This window comes from Phocoena phocoena, chromosome 11, assembly GCF_963924675.1.
Source record: "Phocoena phocoena chromosome 11, mPhoPho1.1, whole genome shotgun sequence".
Lineage (NCBI taxonomy): Eukaryota > Metazoa > Chordata > Mammalia > Artiodactyla > Phocoenidae > Phocoena > Phocoena phocoena.
This window is the reverse complement of record NC_089229.1, coordinates 95,716,293-95,733,980: the sequence shown is the minus strand read 5'-3', so window position 1 is coordinate 95,733,980 and position 17,688 is coordinate 95,716,293. Positions and strand designations below refer to the sequence as shown.

The window sequence follows — 17,688 nt, the reverse complement described above, 5'->3', positions numbered from 1 at the left end:
CACACGGACGATGCAGTACGTAGAAGAGATGTGCAAGACAGACTAATGAGTGATACACATATGCAGGTGGAAGGAAAACTGGGCAGGTGACGGTGAAGCAGCCCTTCGGCCTCCTGGCTCATCTGCGGGGCAGGGAGAGCGGGGGAGGCCCAAACTGGGGCACGAATGGAGGGATGGCTGGAGCCTCGTTAGTGTAGAAGGATGACGGGCCGGAGGGGGGTTGCGGCAGGGGGTCAGGGGGAGGAGGGTGGAGGCCCCTCAGGCCGGGAGGGCACTGGTTGGTGTTGGCATCGTGGGGAAGAAGGGTGAGGAGGCAGGCGGTCAAGGGAAGGTGGCTGCACGTGCACCTGGGGACTGGAGAAGCTGGGCCTGGACAGAGCCCCTGCCTTGGCGGTCCAGCCCCTTGACCAGGGCAGAGGCCCACCAGGGACTCAGGGGTGGAGCCTCGTGGCTCCGTGAACAGCTGCCACCACAGCGCACTGGGGCCGGGCCCCTGTCCACCCATCAGTTCCCTCTCTCCTGCACTGAAGCCTCCTCTCGGCTGGTGGGAGGGTGGTGGTAACTGTGGCTGCTGCTCTGGGGTTTGCAGCCCTTGGACAGGAGTAGAGGTCTCGCCCGGATGCTGACGCAGGGCTCGGCAGGGGCACCCTGTCTGGGATGCACTCTTGTCCTCATGGGCATGGGGGCGCTACAGGATGCAGTGAGATTCTGGTTGTGGAGCCCCAGTGGGGGCAACAGTTCTCCTACAACCATCACACCCAGATGTTTACCTGTCTTTACTGTCTCTAAATCTCTAGTAGCAGTCATTACACTTTGGTATAAATATCAGAACCGGGCTTCCCTGGTGGCGCAGTGGTTAAGAATCCGCCTGCCAATGCAGGGGACACGGGTTCGAGCGCTGGTCCGGGAAGATCCCACATGCCGCGGAGCAACTAAGCCCGTGCGCCACAACTACTGAGCCTGCGCTCTAGAGCCCGTGAGCCACAACTACTGAAGCGCGGGCGCCTCTACTGGAGCCTGCGTGCCTAGAAGCCCGTGCTCCGCAGCAAGAGAAGCCACTGCGATGAGAAGCCCGCGCACCGCAACGAAGAGTAGCCCCCGCTCGCCGCAACTAGAGGCCTGCGCGCAGCAACGAAGACCCGATGCGGTCAAAAATAAATAAATAAAATAAATAAATGAGAAAACGAAAAAAGGTGGGAAATTAAAAATTAAAAAAACATCAGAACTGTGTGACCCCAGGGCATGGGCAGTGAGTTCTTATCCTTAACTGTAGAAAACAAGGCTTTGTGTCCAGTTAAGAGAATTTCAATCAAGTGAAGAGGTAGGGATAATAAAAGTAATGACAGCTAACGTTCATTAGTGCTTCCTCTATTCCAGGTACCACGCTGAGTGATTTTATGTAGAAACTTCACAAAATTCCTAGCAGGAAGCGAGTACTCTTGGTATTGCCTTGGGTGATCAGCTCATTTACTGAGGGTTACTGGCTTGTATATGTTCACACAGTGAATGAGAGGTAGCTGTTTGACACGGAGCCTGCTCACCTGCCCACTGTGTATTATTCCCTCCCAGTTTTGGATGCCATTTCAGGCTCATCTAGAGCCTCTGAGGCAAGTGGTTTATGCGTGAACACGGTGGCCTAGCTATGCCGGCAGCCTTCTGCTTGGGCACTGCCCACGGGGGACAGAGCAGAGGCTCCTAAGGGCTGCACCCTCTCCTGGTGGCCAGAACAAGAGTGAGTGCAGAGGACAGTGAGACTCGGGCCTGACTGGGTCGGGGGAGGCAGGAGGCTCACCCACAGACAGACGGTGGGCTGGCAAGTGCTCGAGAAGATAGAGGCCCCCTGTTGCTGCTGGAAGGGTGAGTGTGACAGGTCAGCTCCATCTCAGGCCCCTGGAAGCTAAATGGCCTCTGGTGAGGGTGGGTGTTCGGCATGGAGCCCAGGTGCCTGCAGAGCTGACCCAGAGCCGTCCTGTTGGCTGAGATCTCAGGGAGGATGAGGACGGCCTGATGGGTGCTGGTCTGGCCCCTAGTCAGGTCAGGCCACGGCTCACACCCCTGGCCTCAGAAGCCTGGGCTACCATCTTTGTTTCTTTCTTTCTGCCCACCTTGCAGATCCAGGTTGGCTATGTCACAGTCCTTCAGATAACCCTTTGATTTTCCCATCAAGTCTCCTCACCCACTACCTTTCACCTCCTGCTGGACCTGCAAGGGCTCCCCCATCCTGGCGTGTCCACGATCATGGTCGCAGCTCTGGGACAGCTCCAGGTCAGTCCCTGGGGATCCTGATGGCACAGGTGCTGTTACGATTGAGGGTGTTATGGTGGGGGAGGTTGGGGGAGACATCCCAGAGAGCTGGCTGGGGGTACTGGAGGTGGTCCCCAGGCCGGGCAGAAACATCAGTCTCCAGAGGAGGAAGAAGAGCCTGAGGAAGGGCAGGGAGAGGTAGGAAGGGAGGGGCAGACACAGTTAGGGGCCTCCCACCCAGGTCTTCATCCTCAGCCACATCGGGGGCTGCAGGCCTCGCACTAATTGTTGGGTAATTAAGCCTATAGCCCAGATGTGGTTCTTGCTCCTTAGGGGATAAGATTTGGGTGTGGGGTGGGGGCCAGGACTCTGCTCTCTCTTGGCGTCCTAGGATTTGCAGTGGCCTCTAAGGGTCCCCTGCTGCAATAGGGGTCCCACAGTGTTACAGGATCACCTCCTGCCTGGGATGCCTTTGTGTTCTGCAGGTGAGGAATTTCCTGCTCCCCTTTCAACCTGCAGGTCTGGGCACGTGGGGTGGGGGCATGCGGGAGACGGCGGCTGAGGTGAGGGGGCAGTTACAGGGGGATACGCAGCTAGACCTTGTCACTCCTGCCTCCTCTGGAGCCCCTACCAGGACGTGGGGCCTGAGTCCTCGGGCAGCATGGGGTCCTCTGCTTCAGGGCACACAGCGATCCTGACCTCTGGTCCATGTTGGTCAGTTTCTTCTGAGCAGAGAGCTCTGGACCGACCTAAAGAATCGAGGCTAAAGGATCATTTGGAGTTCAGGCTGGAAGGTTGTTTGTGACCATTTGGTGCTGTCTGGGCCTGGCGGACGGGGAGGGGGCAGGGGCCTGGCGTGGAGCTGCGTTAGAAGGGTGCAGTCACTCTGGCTCACGTGGAAATAGACATATTCGATTCTTGATCATCTTGCTGGGGTCTCAGACTCTGGTCAATGAGGTCAAAGACGGTCCTGGGAGGCACAGCTTTGTGTGTCCCTAGAAGGGCTGGGGTGGGACCACCCATCCGGGGCCGTAGCTCCCCCCTACCCCCTGCCCTTTCATCACCCACACGTCGGCGCCCTTGGTGACCATCTCTTCCATCTGACAGTGAGTGGTGCAGCCAGATTTGAATGAGGGGTAGGGTCTTCGCAGGGTGAGCATGTGGGCTGGGATTGGGGTGTGTGTGTGTGTGTGTGTGTGTATCTGTCTGTCTGTCTGTCCAGTGGGGGCAGGGACGAAATATCCAACAGGGTGTTGGAGGAGCGAGGACTGAACTTGGTGGGTCTCTGGCTCCCACTGCAGCGAGCACTGCCCCCTGCTGCCCACGGGGGAAATGGCAGCCCTGGCTTCCAGCATCTGGGTGGATCCTGCTCCCACCCCCTTGGAGGTGCCCAGGAGCAGCTCCGTCCTCCTCTGGGGTCTCCAGGCCTCTTGTTGGATTTTGGCTCCTGGAGGGGAGTGGTCCAGTGGAGGATGTGGACCCGGAGGTGGGAGGGTGTGGGTGTTCATGTCACAGGAGTCTTGGGGGACTGAGGCTGCTTCCGCTTGGGTGCAACAGTCACCATGGAGGCCTTTGTGCTCCCGGCAAGATCCCAGCGAGGGGCCGACATGCAGAGCACAGACAGCAGTCCAGTGGGGAGAGGCCTGGATATGCCCTGTGAACTCGGAGTGGCTGGGACCTGGTGAATACACACGGAGCATCTTCCTGTACCTTTACCGCACCTGGGAATGGAAAAGGTAGGATTCCCCCAGTTCCTCTGAGCTTCTGCTGCTCTGCCCTCCCCACGCTGCTGGGGACCCCGCGGAGAGGTTGGGCAGGGATGAAGTTGCTCAGGTCCACTCTGCATTCTTTCTTTTTCTTTTTTTAAAAAAAATGTATTTAGTTATTTTTGGCTGTGCTGGGTCTTCGTTGCTGCAAGCGGGCTTTCTCTAGTTGCGGTGCGTGGGCTTTTCATTGCATTGGCTTCTCTTGTTGCAGAGCACGGGCTCTAGGCACGCGAGCTTCAGTAGTTGTGGCTCACAAGCTCTGTAGTTGTGGCTCTCGGGCTCTAGAGCACAGTCTCAATAGTTGTGGCGCATGGGCTTAGTTGCTTAGTTGGTTCAACAGAACCAGGCCCAAGGCATGGCCCCAGCCACACAGAGTTCAACAGACCATGTTGACCGACATCTAACGAGCCCTGGCCCAGCCAGGCTCTGTCCCCACCCCACCTTGAGCCCTCTTCTCTCTGCTCTTGCCCTACAGGAAGGACTTTTATTCTGAAAGAGCCAAGGCCCCTGGAGGTAGGGAGGTGACCAGAGGCTGGAGCTGGCCCTGAATCTGAACAGGTCCTACCCATCTGGGCTGTCTTCCAGGGCTGCGATTCTGGGACCCTAAGGGAGAGGCTGTGCTGTCTTCAGTTTTCCCCCTTACCTTCTGTCCGCAGCCTTGCTGGACTGTAGGCAGAGGGTCCTAGAGGCCTGTTGCCTTCACACCTACTGTCACCTTCATGCCCTCATCTTTCTAGCCCTTAGCCTTGTATCCTTCATCTGCTTCCCTTTTCAGTCTCTTCTGGCGCTCTTGCTGCCTGTCCTTCCCAAAGCAGACGTGGAGGCCAGGTCACTATTTAGAAGCTCCCAGCCTCCCCCAGCACTGGACAGATGTCTCACCCTGACCCGTCCCTCTTCCCCAACAGGTAGGATGCAAGCATACAATGGCCAGGGCTCGTTAGATGTCGGTCGACGTGGTCTGTTGAACTCTGTGTGGCTGGGGCCATGCCTTGGGCCTGGTTCTGTTGAGCCCATGAGGTTTCTCGAGAAGAAGGACAAGGAAATGGACCAAAAACCTCTCCCAGTAGCTCCTGTTTAAATTCTTGAATCCAGTCACACTTTTCCAGAAGGTCCACCAGTATGTTTCCATTAATGCTCAAATGAAGTTGAGTTCTTCGATGGAAAATAAGAGGCCAGATGAATGAAAGAGAGTGGGGATCCGCTATTCTCTGGGCTCCTTTCCCCTTTGCCTGTTTCTCTCATCCAGGAGGCCAGATCTTGAACTGGATATGTGGTCGCTTTGTGCAGTGGAGTGTGAGAAAGAAAGGGCTTTGGCCTGGGGGCTGCAAGTTATAGATTAACATGGGGTGGAGGGAGGGGGGATGCAGAGGGAGGGTCAGTGGCCTGAGAAAGGGACTGCTGACCTGGGACCATCTGGGCTTGAAGGGGACACAGACAAGAGGAGACTGGGGACTGCCGTGGTCCGGGGGGGCCCTCAGGTCCTCTCCGGCTACTTGACCTTCCTGAAGACCTGCTGGTGCACTGCATCCCTTGCAGTCATTTCCTGGGGATAGAGTAGGAATGATAAGGACAGAGAAGGTTCTTGCCAGCCGAGCCCCTTTCTCAACGTCCTTGACCTCCTTTGAATCCTTCAGGATACATCAGCTAGAGTACTCGATGTATGGGGAATTGTATCGTTGCTGCAAACCCTCAGCTTTCCACCCCAGAGGAAGGAAGGTAGCTGGGTCAGGGAACTGAAGTGGCTAAGTCTCCATGTCTCTGGTCATGATTTACGGACATGCGTCTGACTTACAACCAGGGCCCACCTTGGCCATTCCACTTCTCCCTCTCTCCACTCTTTCCAGGGCTTCTGTTTTCCCTCCTTAGTTGCCTTCCTTGAAGAGAGGTGAGGCTGGAGTAGCAGACTGACTTGATTTGAGTAAGGGCATGCATCCTAGCTGGAGGCCCCCCTCTCAGACACACCCACTTGCGTCTCCTCTCCCAGCCCTCACCCTGCTCACCAGATACAACATGTCTCCCTCCAGCCAGTGTCTCCAGCCCTGGTCAGGGACCTCCCCTTTCTCTACACATACCAGCTACTCCTCTTCCCAGGTGACAGTCGTCTATGGGGGAAGGTGGGAATAAAGGAAGACTTGGGGGGCAGGACACCCCAAATGCATCCAGCTCACTCTGGCTGGGCTGCCTGCTTTGCCTCCAGCAGACACTGTCTTGCTCCAGTCCCTTCCTTCCAGGACTCCCGTCCCCCACTCCTTTCTTTCACTGTTGGTGACAGTGACCATTTGGGCAGAGCAGGGATGAAGCACGATCATGGGGGGGCGTGAAATTGGGGGTTAGGGGATGAAGAAGGGAGAATTTGTTCCCTGCCACTTCTGGCTGACCCGGAGGAGGTTTGGGGAAAGAAGGGAGATTGGTTGGGAGCCAACCAGGGAATCTCTTTTCTCCTTTTTCTCAGTCTCAAGGGCAGCTGCAGTGTCCCTGAGAATGAAGGATCAACCCCCTAAATCACAGCTGGGTGGGCCTGGACCTTCCAATCACCATTGTTAGGCCCCCCAATAGGACAGGCCCCCCCTAAACAAGGAGCTCACAATCTTATGGATTTTTTTCTGGCCGTGCCATGTGGCTTCTGGGATCTTAGTTCCCTCACCAGCGATCGAACCCAGGGCCCTGGCAGTGAAAGTGCGGAGTCCTAACCACTGGGCCACCAGGGAATTCCCAGGGAGCTCAGAATCTTGATCAGATAGAGGAACAGTTGGTAGGTATCTGTGATACCAGGCAAGACTGTTGACGGTGGGAGTGGGGAGGGAGTGCGTCTTCAAGGCAGTGAATTAGATTGGAGATGATGGGAACTTTCTAGCAAGGATAGAAACAGTGTAGAGGTAAGAAAGAAGAGTAGGTAGTTGTGAGGGGCTCTAACCCAGTATGTTTGTGTGGAGGCCCTTGGATGCAATGTGGAGTGTATGAACCTTACCTGGAATGTAACAAAATGTCACTGAAAGGGTTTAAGTCAGGGAGTGTCGTGGTCACTTTTACATTTTATTTTTGTTTGTTTGTTTGTTTTGCAGTATGCGGGCCTCTCACTGCTGTGGCCTCTCCCGTTGCGGAGCGCAGGCTCCGGACATGCAGGCTCAGTGGCCATGGCTCACGGGCCCAGCCACTCCGCGGCATGTGGGATCTTCCCGGACCAGGGCACGAACACGTGTCCCCTGCATCAGCAGGCGGACTCTCAACCACTGCGCCACCAGGGAAACCCCATTTTTACATTTTAGATAGATCCTTGTGGCTACAGTAGGCAGAGTGGATTAGAGGAGGGTCAAGACTGGGCATCAGATGAGAAATGAGGGCCTGAAATAAGGTGGTGACAAAGAGAAGGGTTAGGAAGGAACAGATAAGAGCCATGTAAACAAGTGATGCTCAATGGAAGTACAGTAGGTCTTAAATGCAAGCCACAGATATAATTTTAAAAATTTCTAGTAACCGCATTAGAAAAGCAAGAAGAAACAGGTGAAATTGATTTTAATAATATATTTTATTCAACCTAAAATCTCCAAAATATTATAATTTCAGCATGTCATCGATATAAAATTTCTGAGATGTTTTACGCTCTTTTGGTGTCTTTAAAATTCAGCGTGTATTTCACACTGATAGCACATTTCAAATGTTCAATATCTGTATATGGCTAGTAGCTACCATACCGGACAGCACAGAAAAGTTACACAGGCTTCCTGACCAATTACATGTGGTGCACGTGTGCATGCGTGTGTGTGCACATGCGTGCCCGTGTTGGGAGCATGGAGGTAAGGGAACACAAGGTAATGACTGTGACAACAGCCGGCAGGACCAACACAAGGTAATGACTTGGTCTTGCTGGTCGTTGACACTGATGGAGACGGTAAATATAAAAGCAGGAATAGGAAGATCAGAACTTTGGGTTTGACCTTGGGGCATGCAGATGGAAACATTCTGCAGGCAGTTGAAACTTCACCCTGGAGCTCAGGTGGTGCCTCTGGTGGGAGGATCTGTGTCCAAGGCAGTTTATAGATGGTAACCGAACACATGCGTGTAGATGATTTAGCCCGTGGATAGTATACAGACAAGAGAGAGAAGGGCAAGAACAAAATACTGGGGGGAAATTCCCAGTTTAAGGGATTAATAGGGGAACTAGGGTCTGCAAAAGAGGCCAAAAGGAACACGTAAGAAGCAGAAAGGACTGCACCAGAGTGGAGTTAAAGAGGCTGAGGGAAGAGAGACTGTGGTGTCCGCAGGGTCACAGGCTAGAGGGTGAGCACATGTTTGCTCGTTGGCCTGAGGGTGACCTGCCCCTTTTGCCCTGTTGGCTGGTGCTAAGAGGGCGCAGGGGAGAAGTTGGAGGGAGTGGGGGCTGGGTGGGGGACATCAGGAGCCTGCTATCCCAGGGACTTCATAGCCTGCTGTGGTCATCACTTCCCGGCTCTGGATGCGAAAGGTCACTTTATTTTGCCCCACTCTGTTAAGTGCCCCCTGCCCATCCACACCCCCTCCCCGCCAGCCTGAGAAAAGGTACCTGGAGCTTCCGTCCCTCCGTCATCCTCAAGTCCTCCTCAAACTCCACTCCCACCTCGAATTCCAGAACTTAGTTTCGGAAGGTGCTGAGGGTCTTCACTGTCACGTGGCTGCCCCGATGGTCAGTCTCCTCGTCTGGCTTGAGCAGCGGCGCGATCTCCCGCAGAGCCATGTTGATGTCTACGGGGGCTGTCTTCTTAGGACAAGGGTCCTTTGAGCCAGCTGGCCAGGGCCTCCTCCACCCGCAGCAGCAGCCTGGAGCTGGGAGCATCCCCTGGGCTAGGTGTGGGACTGTGGATTTACTCCTTCCTAGCAATGCCCCTGGCTAGAAGAGGAGCCCAGCCCCCCGACCCCCAGCCCTTCCACGATGTCGGACCCTCGCATCCCCCCTCCTCAATGGGACTGGAGGCAGGAAGGGAGAGGGGAGAACGGGAGTGAAAGGGCTCGGGAGGGGTGAGGCGGTTACTTAGAGCTTGCAGGTAGCTCTCCAAGTTCTGCTGCGAGACAAAGCAGTAGTAGCCGGTGAGGTTGGCCAAGGTGGAGGTCAAGATTTCAGGAGAATAGAGGGGGCAGGGCAAGGAAGGAGGGGGTGTCATCTGACAGGTGGGGCTGGGAGACTCCTGGCCAGCCTCTGCACACACAGAGGCAGCTTGTGTAAGGTCTGTGCTACCAGGGTTTTTATAGAGCTGAGGCTCTGTTGCAGTAAGAGCTCCTGCCAGATCCCCCCCCCCGCCCCCCGCCGGTGATGAGTGTGGGGCTGGTGTCTGCAGCTCCACAGAGGGCCAGGGACTTGGCAAGTTTTTGCCTGACCTCGGCTTTTCCTGAGGAAGGAACCTGGACCAGGATCTGGGGCTGTCGGTCAGGCTACACTTGAGCCTTCCCGAAGGTCAGTTTTGGCTTTCAGCCCATTTCTGGCAGGTTTGGGAACCGTCCTGAGACTCCAGAGGCAGCCTCTCCTGGGAGGGAGCTGGTCTTGCTGGGTGGAGGGGGGCGCCCTTTCAGACTCACCCAAGGGTGAGTTCTAACAATATCCTGAGATCTTGGAGTGAGTCGGGGATCCCGAAAGGTAAGAGGGGGAGGAGGTGGGGAAAGAAGGGGGGACAGCCAGCTGGCCGGGAGCCCCAGTGAGGAAAATCCTCTAGCGCTGGCCCCTACAGCTCCCTCAGACAGCGTCGCTGAGCTGGGGCTCCCGACACTAGCTTTCCAGACTCTGTCCTATAGGAGCATTAAGAGGGGAGCAGAGAAACCGCAGAGGGGGCCGTCAGCGGCCTGACAAAGTCTGGCTGGAGCAGAAGGTGAGGGAGGAGTCGCTTGGCTGTTCGGGAGAACTCTACGCGCTTTGGCTTGGGACCCAGAGGTTCCCCTCTCCTTTTGGAGTCACTGATGGTACCGTCAGCCACCCGCGTCCCCAGTCGTTGGCCAGCCCACGCTTACCAGATGTACTCCCATTGCGGGGGGCGGTGCGCCTCAATTACTGTGTGCCCCGCCCCGCACTCCCTGCCCCCCTCCCCCCAGACGCGCACTCTTCTTTGCCTCTCGAACCCACCAGCCTCCCTGGCTTCAGAACCAACTGGGCTGGTTCATCAGGGTTTAAGGTGGGAAATTTGGGGCGAGCGGGTGAGGGAGGGTGAGCGCAAATATCTCGCTCTTCCTCCGGTCCCAGAGCCGGGTCCACGGCCCGGCTGCCCACCCCGTGGCTTCCTCAGAGACCTGGGGCTGGGAAATGAAATGCTAGCATAGGTCGGGGTCAGGTGGTGGGTTTGACTGCGAGGTTCCCAGGAGGCACCCAGCAGGGACTTGCTGATGGAATGAGCTGTGAAAAGAGGTTAATGCAGAGTTGGTGATGGTGGTGGTGGGGTGACGTGGATGCTGTCCCTCCTCGCCTCCCTCAGGTCTCCGTTGACGTCTCCTCTCCCCACCCCCGGGCATCTCGCTTCTTCATTCTCCCCATGGCCCTCTTTTTTCCCACCCCCTCTACGGCTTTCCAGCTTCCTCCCCAGCCCCCGCAGTTCCCTTGCCCCCCCAGATTGCAGTCAGGGGAAAAAGCCCTAACACCTTCTCCCAACCCTGCTCTCCGGTCCCATTGGTTCCCACCCCCACCCACCCGCAGCACCTGCCCCCCCACCAGTCACCCGATTGGCCAGCGGCCCCATCAATCCTCGCCTGGCCGTGCTGACGTCATCCTGCAGTAGCGGGGATGGGGTGGGCATGAGAGAGAGAGCCAGGACGCGGGGCTCCAGAGCGAAGAAGAAGCCACTGCCAGTCCCCCACCTCAGCCGCCCAGGTTGGGGGGCTGCTCAGGTCTGCTCTATGGACTAGGGTGGACGGCAGGCTCCTTTCTGTCTCTGCCCTGCTGCCTGCTCTCTTTCCTCCCCTCCTTGGAGAGCCCCTGCATCCCTCCCCCAAGGTGGAATACGCGGGCTTGAGGCTCCCGGGGGAGCGCGATCGGGGCCCGAAGCTGCCCGCGCCACACCATGACCCTCCTGCTGTTGTTCCTCTTGCTCGGTTCCCTGCTCCCCTCCAGCTCCTGCAACAAAGGTGAGTGAGGCGGGGGGCGGGGGCACTGAAGGAGGGGTCTCAGGCGGGGGGTGGGGGGCGGTCGGGGTGGGCAGGAGCCCTTAAGGCTCCCTGACCCATGACAGGTGGTTCTTCAGACCACCTCCCTTCCCATCGGTTTTCTCAGACCTGCCCCCTTCTCTTCTCCCTCGCATCCCCCTTCCCACATCCTCCTCTCTGGTCCATCTCTACCCATGTGCTTCTCTTGCTCCCATTTGGTCCCCATTCCCATCCTGGGCTCTCTCTCTCCCCCTCCCCCAATTTCTCCCTCCTGGAGCTATCTCAGGTCTCAGAAGGACTTGCCCCTGAGGGGCGATACACATCTCTGGGCGGGTCTCCGTTTTCACCGGGGTGTGCCGGGGCTGAGGGTGTGTGGCACATCCATCTGCTTCCTCTCCATCCCATCCTGGGGAGAAACTGTTCCCTCTAGCTCAGCAATTCGGAGCACGTATGTTTTGGCGTGTTCCTCTGCATCCATAACCTTCCGTCTGCATGCAGCTGGGCTGAGGGTTACCAGAGCTGCCCTCTCTGCAGACAGCAGATAAATTCAGCGGGGTGAGGCCGTCCGAGGGACCAGGAGGGAGGGAGGGGGTGGGGGCCGAGGGCTCAAGTAGGTGGAGATGGGCAGGGAAGGGCAGAGGTGGGTGTCTGGGACTGTTAATTGAGTGGTGAGAGGGGAAGGGAGAAGGAGAAGGGAGATGAGGTGTGGGAGGGGATGAGAAGGGGGTGGACCAGGGTCAAGGTGGAGGCCAAAAAAAAAAAAAAGAGAGAGAAAGAGGAATGAAAGGGAAACCAGGAAGAACAGGTGAGGAGAGGGGGAGGGGAAAGTCCAGGAGGGAAAAAACAGGGAGCCCAGGAGTCAGTGAGAGGAGATGGACACGAGGAGAGTGTTGGGGGCCGAGAGGAAGGCAGCAGAAGGGTGGGGTGGGGCGTGAGCTGTGCGCAGCCCCTCCATCCTCGGCTCAGTCTCTGACCTCAGCCGGCTTCCGAGCCTCCTGCCACTTCCTGTGCTGGCTTCTGGGCACCATCTTGTGGCTTTCTCCTCTGCCACTAGAGAAGGGGGTCATGGTGGGTCCTCGGCGAGGAAGGGGCCGGCATTCAGATACCGGAAGGCTTTGGGGGATGTCACTGGAAGAAAGAATAGAAATCAGGATTGCTTGCTCACCATGACATACTGGGGATGACTTTCCTTTCGGAGACTCAGTTTCCCTCTGATGATATGTCTTCCTCTGCCCAGGTCTCGCTGATGGGCCATCGTGGATGTGCTTTGGGAGCTTAGGGGTTGGCTTGATGGGACTCAACAGAGCAGGCAGTGGAGGTTGGCGTTGGTGAGGGGAAGGGAGCCCCTCGCCAGGCTGGCGGGAGACTGGTCCTGGGGAGGAGACGTGATTAAGTTGAGTCTGGTAGCAGATGGGGAGATCTGGAGGCTGAGTGAGTCCCACGACCACTGTGGATTGGCTGGTGGCTGAAGGGAAGAGGGGTGGGGTAGGCGAGAATTAGGACTCAGCCATGAGTCTGTATAAGAGCGGGGCTCAGGGAGTGTGGGGTTTGGTGGCCTTCTGGGGGACATAGGACCGTGTTGGTTATGAGTGTGTTCTCTGGGTGTGAGGGTGAGAAGCAGGGAGAGGATTTGTCGTGTTTCTAGGCCATTTCGATAATCCCTGAGGACGTCGGCTGTGCTGGGCCCAGCCGTTCAGCATTGATTCCTCTGCTCCATCCCTGCCTCTCTCTGTCCTCCTCCCTCTGTCCTATATATTTTCCCTTCTCTCTTTTCTCCTCTTCCCTCTCCTCTGGGAGAATGGCCTTAGGATGGGGCTTGGCCGGGAGAAGAAGGGATCAGGATTGAAGTGGGGTGGTGGTGGTGGAGATGATAAACAATCAGGATCTCAGGAAGCTTCTAGTCTGCTTTTCCTAACCTCAACTCTGCCCTTAATCTATCTCTTCCCTTTTCCAGGGCCTTCTGATGGCCCACCACTGCTCCCTGAAGGCCCAGTGTCCACACTCTAGCTCTTGAAATCCCTAAAGAAAGTCTCCACCTTCTGACCAGGTTTCCCAGGGGACATGGCAGTCCCCCTCCCCCCCAGGGCAGGCTGTGGCCATGGAAACTGTCTATCCTGTGACCTCCCGTAGACCCTGACTCCCTTCATGGCTGATTTCTTGTCCTCAGTCCTTTCTCCTGTAGGTGCTTCTGCAGGGGCTGGACAGGGTGGTGATGCTGGAGTGTGTTGTCTGGAGGGGGAGGGCCGGCTCACAGGTGCTTCCTTTCCTCTCCCTGGGTGGGGGGGGGCAGCCAACAAGCACAAGCCATGGATCGAGGCGGAATACCAGGGCATCGTCATGGAGAACGACAACACTGTTCTGCTGAACCCACCACTCTTTGCTTTGGACAAGGATGCCCCCCTGCGCTATGCAGGTAAGTGGGGCTGGGGCAGAGGGGGGCGGGTAGGATAGAGAGAAGTGGGTGGGAGGGCAGGGGCAAGGGAGGAGAGGGGAGGTCCTGGGAGGGAGAGCAGTGTGGACGTGGCGGGAGAGGAAGAAGTAGACTCCAGGAGGAAACGGGCCACGGCGAAGAACGGTGGTAAAATAAAGGGGGCCAGAGAGGAGGACGTGGGCAGGTGGGGGTCAACGCAGTCAGATTTTGCCAGATCTCATACCTGGGGGCTCTGAGAGGTTGCCGCTCAGGGAAGCTGGGGTTGGAGCTGATTGTCTGATAATTAATGCTTTTCCATGTGCAAGAGAAGGGACAGGGGTTTGGAAGGAGAGGTGAAGTGGGAGCCTGAGGGGGGTTGGCGAGTGTGGGAAGGAGACCCTGGAGGTGGTGCAGGAGCTGCGTCCTTCCCTCCCCCTCTGGCCAGGCGAGATCTGTGGCTTCCGGCTCCATGGGTCTGGGGTGCCCTTTGAGGCTGTGATCCTGGACAAGGCGACAGGAGAAGGGCTGATCCGGGCTAAGGAACCCGTGGACTGCGAGGCCCAGAAGGAACACACCTTCACCATCCAGGCCTATGACTGCGGCGAGGGCCCCGACGGGGCCAACACCAAGAAGTCCCACAAGTGAGGACGCTCCTGTCCCCTGCCCTCTGCTGCAGGCCCCCCACCTCCTCCCAGGCCCCTCACCATCCTCTGTCCTCGCCGTCACTGACTATCTACCCCCTCCCCTCTCTGCTCCTGGGGTTTAGGGACGGGGCCTTGTCGTCCAGGAGCCTTCAGCCAAGGGGACAGAAGCACGTGGTAGAACTCAGTGGGGTCTAATCTTGGCTCTGCCTCCTATGACCTTGGGCAACTTCTTAGCCTTTCTGGATTTGCTTTTCCTTGTCTGTAAAATGGGGTGATGGTGATGCCTACTTCTTCAGGTTACTGTGGAGATGAAAGGAGATGGTTTGTATAAAAAGCAGGCGCTGCAGTGCCTGACACTGAAAGGGCTCAATACCCGGAGTCAGGACGCTGAGAGAACGAGGAAGAGGACGGTACATTCAGCACACACCCACCGTCTGCAGCGTGTGCCACACTCACACACAGAGCATGCGCACACACGGCAGTGGGCGCAGGTGGGGAGGAGATGGCTACGGCAGGAAGAAGGCTGGGGCCCAGGGCTCCGACATCTGTTCCCAGCTCACTTCTCCTTTGAGAATGGGAGGAAGATGGGCAGTCAGGACTCCTGGGCCACTGCGAGGCACTAGAGATAAACCACTCCTTGTGATGACTCAGTTTCCCATTTAGAGACAGAACCCTTGCCTCTGGGCCCTGGGTGCCAGGATCTGGGCTGGGGGCAGGGCTCCGCATGAAGGGCTTAGCCCCTCCCCAACCTCTGCTTGCCCCGCGGGGGCCTGGGCGGGGGAGGGGGCACGGCCAGCTTGCTCGCTGCACACGTCAGATGACTTGTGGCTCTGGTACAAATGCCACTTCCCTGAATGTGTTTGCTTTTAATTTGGTTTTTATTCTGCATCTTCCTTTTTTTCTTTAAGAAGGTTTGTTTATTTATTTATTTATTTTTTGGTTGCGTTTGGTCTTGGTTGATGCACGCGGGCTTTCTCTAGTTGCGGCGAGCGGGGTCTACTCTTCGTTGTGGTGCGCTGGCTTCTCATCACGGTGGCTTCTCGTTGTGGAGCATGGGGTCTAGGCACCTGGGCTTCAGTAGTTGTGGCTCCCGGGCTCTAGAGCGCAGGCTCAGTAGTTGTGGCACACGGGCTCAGTTGCTCCGCGGCACGTGGGATCTTCCCGGACCAGGGCTCGAACCCGTGTCCCCTGCATTGGCAGGTGGATTCTTAACCACTGCGCCACCAGGGAAGCCCCTGCATCTTCCTTGATTATCCCATTGGATTTGACTCTCATGAAGGAACAACCGGCTGGACACAGAATCCTCTGTCTCGCGTGGCTGTCCCCAACCTATAGCATTCTGTACAGAAGTCATCAAAATTGGCCGCTGGTATCCCCTGGGGTCGTTCCTCACCCCGTACATCAGTCACCCTTTCCCCGGTGGTGCCTGTCCCTTGCTGTGCCTGGTGCCCTGGCTGGGGGGATGAGCGTGCCCACTGCCCCGGGCTCCAGGACCAGCTGGTCCTGCCTGCTCTGCTTCCCTGTCTGGACTCCTAGTTGTGGCTGACTTTTCCTCGTCCTCCTCCCGCTCTGGCACCTGCAGGGCCACCGTGCACGTGCGGGTCAATGATGTGAATGAGTTTGCCCCAGTGTTTGTGGAGCGGCTGTACCGCGCGGCCGTGACCGAGGGGAAGCTGTATGACCGCATCCTGCGGGTGGAGGCCATCGATGGCGACTGCTCCCCCCAGTACAGCCAGATCTGCTACTACGAGATTCTCACGCCCAACACTCCCTTCCTCATCGACAACGACGGTGAGGCGCCTGCCACCCCAGCTGCTCCGCCCTGGGTGCCCGTGTCCCTCAGGACATCTCGGGGCTGTGCCCTCCACTTCTGTCCCTCACATCCTCATTCCTCACCCTCCTTCCCAGATGTGGAGCCTCCTTCCCTAGATTCCTTCCTCCCAGCTTCCCGCTGTCTAATTCACCTGCTGCCCTATTGGCTCACAAGTCCTCCCCAGACTTTCTCTAGTGCGCCTGACCCTCTCCATCCCCCACCCCCACCCCAGGGAACATTGAGAACACGGAGAAGCTGCAGTACAGTGGCGAGAAGCTCTACAAGTTTACGGTGACGGCTTATGACTGCGGGAAGAAGCGGGCGGTGGATGACGCTGAGGTGGAGATCCAGGTGAAGCCCACCTGCAAACCCAGCTGGCAAGGTGAGGAACTCTACTCTGGGACCTGTCTTGTAACCCATCTTTCACCTTGGTGTCCCTTTGTATCCCTTCTGACAACCACAGGGGTTAGGCTAGGAGTCAGGGGAGGGATATTTGGGGAAGGCTTGTAGCTGCCTACCCTGGCTGGCTATTTTCGTAGGAGCCCGAGACTGTCCATGGATGTGGCCAGAGCAGAATGGATAGGAGGGGCTGCCTTACCCATCTCCATCTCCACTGCCAGCTCCCTCTCACCCCTGCAGGCTGGAACAAAAGGATTGAATATGCACCAGGCGCTGGGAGCTTGGCTTTGTTCCCTGGTATCCGCCTGGAGACCTGTGATGAACCCCTCTGGAACATTCAGGCCACCATAGAGCTGCAGACCAACCATGTGGCCAAGGGCTGTGACCGTGACAACTACTCAGAGCGGGCACTGAGGAAACTCTGTGGTGGGTGTGCTCCCCTCGGCTCCCCGGGCCTGTCCCCTGTGCCCCCTACCCCCAGCCTCTGCCTGAAACTCCTCTGCCTCTTTCTTAATAATCTGTCTTGGGAATTCCCTGGCGGTCCAGTGGGTAGGACTCTGCGCTCGCATTGCAGAGGGAGCAGGTTCCATCCCTGATCCGGGAACTAAGATCCTGCAAGCTGTGCGTTATGGCCAAAACCAAAAACAGAAATACTGAATCTGTCTTACATCTTCCTTTGCCCATCCATAGATGTATATATCTGCCGGCATGTGGCTATCTCTTGTGGTCCAAAGAGCACATAAATATGTGGGTGGCAAAGATGCATAATTGTGGCCCGAGAGAGGCACCAGATACATTATGGGACAATGGCAGGGAGAGATGACGAGTGGAGTTGAGGTCACTGGAGAGCTATTCCTAGCCATTCCTTTCTCATCTCTGAAAGGCCAGAAGAGGCGGTGAGCGTAGCTGTGGGAAATCTTTCCTTGTCCCTCTCTCCCTGCCTGCATATCCTGTTTCCCATCTGCTGCCTCTCCGCTCTGACACCTGTGCCTTTTGGGGCTCCGGCAGGCGCAGCCCCTGGGGAGGTGGATCTGCTGCCCATGCCCGGCCCCAATGCCAACTGGACGGCGGGCCTCTCGGTGCACTACAGCCAGGACAGCAGCCTCATCTACTGGTTCAACGGCACCCAAGCTGTGCAGGTGCCACTGGGTGGCACCGCTGGGCTGGGCTCTGGGCCCCAGGACAGCCTCAGTGACCATTTTACCCTGTCCTTGTGGATGAAGCACGGTGTAACCCCCAGCAAGGGCAAGAAGGAAGAGGAAACCATCGTGTGTAACACCGTCCCAAACGGTGAGCCTTCCCTAGGGCACCCGTCTG

The 17,688-nt window shown here is 57.1% G+C and overlaps 1 protein-coding gene across 2 annotated transcripts in view; it reads left to right on the top strand.

Annotated features, from left to right (window-relative positions):
- Window positions 1–10,772: 10,772 nt before the first annotated feature.
- The window catches only part of CLSTN3 (calsyntenin 3), a 28,349-nt gene continuing 21,433 nt past the window's right edge, over window positions 10,773–17,688 (top strand). For both annotated transcript variants that reach the window (XM_065886625.1, XM_065886623.1), the window contains exons 1-7: window positions 10,773–11,087; window positions 13,396–13,518; window positions 13,961–14,156; window positions 15,742–15,950; window positions 16,205–16,354; window positions 16,612–16,797; window positions 17,380–17,661. In XM_065886625.1, the coding sequence (XP_065742697.1) occupies window positions 11,024–11,087; window positions 13,396–13,518; window positions 13,961–14,156; window positions 15,742–15,950; window positions 16,205–16,354; window positions 16,612–16,797; window positions 17,380–17,661 (1,210 nt within the window). In that variant the 5' untranslated portion in view covers window positions 10,773–11,023. The remainder of the gene's footprint in view (window positions 11,088–13,395; window positions 13,519–13,960; window positions 14,157–15,741; window positions 15,951–16,204; window positions 16,355–16,611; window positions 16,798–17,379; window positions 17,662–17,688) is intronic.